Below are 6000 nucleotides of genomic sequence, written 5' to 3' on the forward strand. Positions count from 1 at the left end.
TCTGTAATCACTGTGTCCTTCAGACACAGCTAATCACAGCCGCTTATTTATCATGTGACCAGCTGTGTCCAATGACAGCTGATCACAGGGAAAATAGGAAATGCCAGTTATCGGCAGTCCTCTCCTCATGCTGACAGCGCGTGAGGAGAGCCAATAAGTGGCATTTCACAGGGGGACATCTACCCTAATCCTGGGTGATCAGTGTAGCCCCATCAGTGTGGCCAATAGTTCCCATCTGTGCTGGCAATCAGTTAATCAGTGCCACCCATCAGTGCCACCTAACAGTGTCCAAAAGTGCCACCTATCAATGCCCACCAGTGGCGCCTAACAGTGCCCATCAGTACCACCTATCAATGCCCATCAGTGCCACCTATCGGTGCTGCCTAACAGTGCTCATCAGTGCCACCTATCAGTGGCACGTAACAGTGACCATCAGTGCCGCCTAATAGATCCCATCAGTGCTGCCCTTCAGTGCCACCTAAAGTGCCCATCAGTGCCACCTAACAGTGCCCATCAGTGCTGCCTATCAGTGCAGCCTCATTAGTGCCCATCAGTGACTCCTCATCTGTGCCCATCAGTGCATCCTATCAGTGCCCATCAGTGAAGGAGAAAAATTACTTATTTACAAAACTTTATAACAGAAACTAACTTTTTTTTTTATTTTAAATGTTTGGTCTTTTTTAGTTTGTTTAGCAAAAAATAAAAACCCCAGTAGTGATCAAATACCACCAAAAGGAAGCTTTATTTGTCTCAAAAAAAGGATAAAAATGTAGTTTGGGTACAGTGTTGCATGACCGAGCAATTGTCATTCAAAGTGTGAGAGCGCTGACAGTTGAAAATTGGTCTGGGCAGGAAGGGGGTGAAAGTGTGTAAGTATGATATACTTCCTATCTATTTACTAATGCTAGCAGCATAAGGATTAAAAATAATCAATGTGGAGTGAGATAGTGAGGTTCCGCTATAAAAACAGGTTCAGTTTAAATAATATATATTACTGGAAATATAAACATTTTGGGATCAGGGAATACATTGTCACATGGGTGAATGTGTGGGAAGAGCTAGAAAATGAAAAATAAATGTGGCCATACAAGACCTAATCTTTATATAATATATGTCTAACGCAGTCTCTTTTGTTATTTCCATGCAGGAAGCCTTGGTGGTCTTGAAGTTAATATGGTAAAAGGAGTTGAAGATGGACAAAGCACCGTAACCAGTTTAAAAAGCTCTGAAGTTAATGAGCAAGTGGCTTCTGAGAATGGGTCTGCAGAGGAAATAAATACGGGTTCATAATATCCACATTGCAATTCTTCTGAACATAGCATTGTTTGATTATGGTTATCTAAGTGCCAAAAAGCTACACTATTGTGGAAAAGTTTCAGGCAGGTGTGGAAAAATGCTGTAAATTAAGAATGCTTTCAGAACAAGAACTGTTAATAGTTTATTTGTATAAGTTAACAAAATGGAAAGTAAATGAACAGAAGAGAAAACCAAATCAAATCCGTATACGGTGTGACCACCCTTGAAAACAGCATCAATTCTTCTACGAAAACACTTACATACAGTTTTTGAAGGAACTTGGGAGGTAGGTTGTTCCAAACATCTTGGTGAATTAACCACAGATCTTCTGTGGACGTAGGCTGCCTCAAATCCTTTGTCTCTGCATGTACGATCAGGGCTCTGTGGGGCCAAGCCATCACTTCCAGGACTCTTTGTTCTTCTTTATGCTGAAGATAGTTCTTAATGACATCACCTGTATGTTTGGTGTTGTTGTCCTGCTGCAGAATACATTTGGGGCCAATCACACATCTCCCTGATGGTATGGCATGATAAGTACAGTATCTGCCTGTATTTCCCAACATCCAAATCTAAAAATCCATTTGCAGAAATGTAAGCACTAAATGGCAAGGAACCTCCACCATGCTTCTCTGCTGCCTGCAGGCACTCATTATTGTACTGCTTTCTAGCCCTTTGGTGAACAAACTGCCTTCTGCTACAGCAAAATATTTCACATTTTGACTCGTCAAACTAGGGCACCTGCTGCCATTTTACTGCACCCAGTTCCTATGTTTTTGTACATAGTTGAGCCGCTTAGCCTTGTTTCCACGTGACTAGCCTTGTTTACATGGCTTTTTGGGCACAATTCTTCCATGAAGAGACTACGTCTGGCCAGACTTCTCCAAACCGCAGATGGGTGTACCTGGGTCCCACTCATTTTCACTAGTTTTGTGCTGATGGCACTGCTGGACATCTTCCAATGTTGAAAGGGAATTAAGCATGATGTGTCTTTCATCTGCTGCATTCAGTTTCCTTGGCCAACTACTGCATCTAAGGTCCTTAACGATGCCTGTTTCTTTGTGCTTCTTCAGAACAACTTGAACAGCATATCTTGAAACCCCAGTCTGATTAAAAGTCTTTGCCTGGGAGAGACCTTGCTGATGCAGTGTAACTTCCAAATTGTCTTCTACACCCTCACCTTAGTACCAGAGTTTGGCTGTTCCTCATCCAGTTTTAAGCCTCCTACACATCTGTTTCTTCTTCAGTTAATGACTGTGTTTCAGCCTACATAGGAAATTGATGATTATTAGCACCTGCTTGGTATAATTGAATAATCATACACCTCACTCTAATCCTACAAAATTCCTGAGTTTGTGCATGTGTACAAAGTGTGCAAGTGTAAAAATTGATGCTGGGTTTAAGCCAAAGAGTAGTCACACCAAATTTTGATTTGAATTAGATTTTTATTTTCTTTGCTCACTTTGCATTTTGTAAATTGGTAAAAGTAAACATTTTATATATATATATATATATATATATATATATATATATATATATAGCATTCTTACTTTACAGAATTTCTTCACACCTGCCTAAAACATTTGCACAGTACTGTATATATTTTTGGACTTATGAATAGAATGGCAAATAAATTGTGAAAAAAGTGTATGTTTCCCTAAATATTTTGAGTGTGTTTACTTATGTGTATTTTATAAATCATAGTCTCTTTTCATATACTTTTTCCATCTGATGTACCTCGTTTAGCCACCAGTCAAGTTTCTTCCTTGTTCTAAATGGACCACACAAAGCACAGAAGCTAATTTGTGTTTATGCAGTCAGTTTTCATCCTTTGGCTGGCCATTCAGAGGTACAGGACACTTTGCAGACACACAGCATGCCTCTGGCACACATTCCTTTCCAATCACAGCCTGCCTCTTGAATACGCCCACTGCACAGTTGATAGGCAGTAGTATGCTGCCGTTGTGCCTTCTCAGCATGAGGTACCTTACAGCCACAGCACTCCCAACAAGGGCCTACTAGGCAGTTCTCCTTGCTACTGCCTACAGTGGCATAGTCATAGCCGGCCATATAACCTCCTCTGCTTTGTAGCTGGTTTTTGTGAGCACCCATTTTATTGGACATTTTCACTCTGCTTACTTGCAGTATGTCAGATCATAAGTTCAAGGGAAGCAGCTCTGTGGGCCTTTTCAGCTCATGATCTACTAACAGCTCCGGGGCAGCTAGCAATATCTGTTCTCAAGGACCTACCATTGACAGTGTGAATGATTATCTCCTGATTGAGTCCACATGCTTCTCTGAGTCTATTTTAGCTCCATCAAGTGTGCCACATAGCCCTACACTGTGTGGCTATGTCAGCTTCTGCTCACTCATCTGGGGGATGATGGGAAGTGTATTCTATCTTTTTTGGATGTATTTATGCCTGAAAAATTTCATTTGACTGGCATAACTGCCAGGCTTATAAATATCATTTTGGTTCTTGATTCAGTGCATACATGCTTGGATATGAAGCAACCTGTATGTGAATTCTCTAATGTTACCAGTCTGGGCTTCCTTAAAAGTCCCTAACCTGTAAAAACCTTCTCAGTACAGTACATACTGCAGCCTATTTTGTATGACGACTGGTGTATGGCTGGTGACAAGCTATCTTTGCCTCTCAAGTGTTTTGCTGAGCTGTACCTTTATAAAAAGGCAATTATGAAGAAGTGGGTCATTCCAATATGGATCCTGACACCTTAAAATGGAAGAATAGCCTATAGCTTCATCAAATGCTGCTACCTGACTATGATCCCTTAGAGGTCCTAAAATTACCAAAAGCTTTCTCATGCACCTGTCAGCCACAAATGTCTTTTATGAAGGTCCAAGTATGAAGCATACACAGCTCACCCTCACATCATGTCTCACGCCCTATTTGCAGTGCACAGAGCCAGTCCTTCCAAAATATATGTTGAGTAGATCAAATTACTGGTACTCCACCTTATTTTGGAGTGCTGGTAATTCATTTGATCTATTCCTTTATGAAAACTGGGAGACTCCTGATAAACTATCGACAACTCTCAAACATTTTGCAGGTCTATATCAGTGTGGGCCATGGATCCCATAGATAAAGTTTGGAGATTATTTCCAAAAGCTTACTTTCTCCAGCAGACTGTACATTGTAACCTGCCCTGGCCATGATGCTAGTCTGTCAAACTTTAGGAGAATGTACTAGCCTCCCTCCAACCCTAATTGTAGAGCTTTAGAGCTCATGCCAAGAGCTCTCTGCTGCTGTATGAAGGGATTAGTGGGTACCACCTTTCCTATTTCTCGTACTAGTCTCCTGTCAGTGAATATGTGGAGAACCCTTGAAATTTTGGGCTGCGGACTAGGTGTGCAAAAAGTGATTACTGCTCATACCCTTCAAGGGACGTCTCTTTTCAGCTTCCATGGACCCCCTCATCAAGGATGTCACTGGGGGTAAAGGTACTTGCAGTATTTACCCCAGGAGAAGAAACCCATTCACCTCCAAAGACAAAAAGAGTTCATTTTGTTACTCCCAGGCCTCAACCTCATAGGCTAGACCCAAGCCAGGATCCACATTCAACTGCAAACCCTGGGCTTCCAAATCTTCCAAATCTGAAAAAAAATTATCTTTGGTATGAAGGGATTTCCTCCCTTTCAAAAGTTGAGGATTAACCTTTGTAGACACCTAGACAGGCAACATTTCAGATGCCTGAGTTCGAGAAGTGGTTTCCAGAAGCTACAAGTTACATTTCTTCTCTTGGCATCCTCCCTGATTTGTGACTTCCAACCTGACTGCCTGCCACTCTATATCTCCATGAAGCACATCTACATGAAGCCCTTGCATGTCTTCCGGAGCAAGTAGTTATTGGCCAAGTTCCTGTTGCAGAAAGGTTACAGTGGTTCAATTTCAGCCCTTTTACAGTTTGCAAATCAAAAGGAGGCATACATTCCATCTTAGATCTCAAGGCCTTAAATGTCTTCATTCAGGCCAAGAAATTCCACATGAAATCCACCAGGTCTGTCATAGCTTCTTTCCATCAAGGAGACTTGCTGTAAAACACTATATTCACTATTGTTTGTACCACATCTCTGGTAACTCACATTTCATATGCACAGACAGAGGTTTGCTGGGTTTTTAAGGTACAAGAGTCATTGAATCAGTCATCATTATCATCAGTGCATTTCCATTTTTTTCATTATTATTAATTAAAAGAACAGAGCTAAAACCATATACTGTATTTTCTGAACATGTTATACTCTCAACACCTTCGAGACCTACAACCCAACTACTTTTGTTTTTTGTGTATCTACAAGCATGTAGCATACATTTTACAAAAAGTCGTCTGAGAAGTGGGGAGACCTTGAAGAATATAAATGAATGAACCTCTTTAGGAGAAGATAAGGTGGAGATTTACAATTGTACAGAAACTAATTTAAACACTTAATTTTTAACATATAACAATATTGCAACCTTTTGTTTCATTCTTATATGTATATCATCACAACAGTCCCACTGTATCCTATAAAATACATCAATTACCAGTGTGTAGGTCCAAGCGGATGATGACCAAAGGAGAGGGGGAAGCGAAGAGAGGAAAGGGGAACAGAGGAGGCATGCACAATTTTTCAATGGGAAAGCAACTTCTAATAGTGCCTTTACCTATGAATAGATAAATATTATTAATAATATTCAGCATAGTTACA

General features: G+C 40.7%; 1 protein-coding gene across 1 annotated transcript in view; it reads left to right on the plus strand.

Annotated features, from left to right (window-relative positions):
• The window catches only part of TTC29 (tetratricopeptide repeat domain 29), a 339375-nt gene extending 333850 nt beyond the window's left edge, over positions 1-5525 (plus strand). The window contains exon 11 of the mRNA XM_089670482.1: positions 1148-5525. Within this exon, the coding sequence (XP_089526608.1) occupies positions 1148-1290 (143 nt within the window). The 3' untranslated portion in view covers positions 1291-5525. The remainder of the gene's footprint in view (positions 1-1147) is intronic.
• Positions 5526-6000: the final 475 nt, after the last annotated feature.

Source organism: Staurois parvus, unplaced genomic scaffold, assembly GCF_062004578.1.
Source record: "Staurois parvus isolate SC_StPar_1 unplaced genomic scaffold, SC_StPar_1.0 ptg000090l, whole genome shotgun sequence".
NCBI classification, from domain to species: Eukaryota; Metazoa; Chordata; class Amphibia; order Anura; family Ranidae; genus Staurois; species Staurois parvus.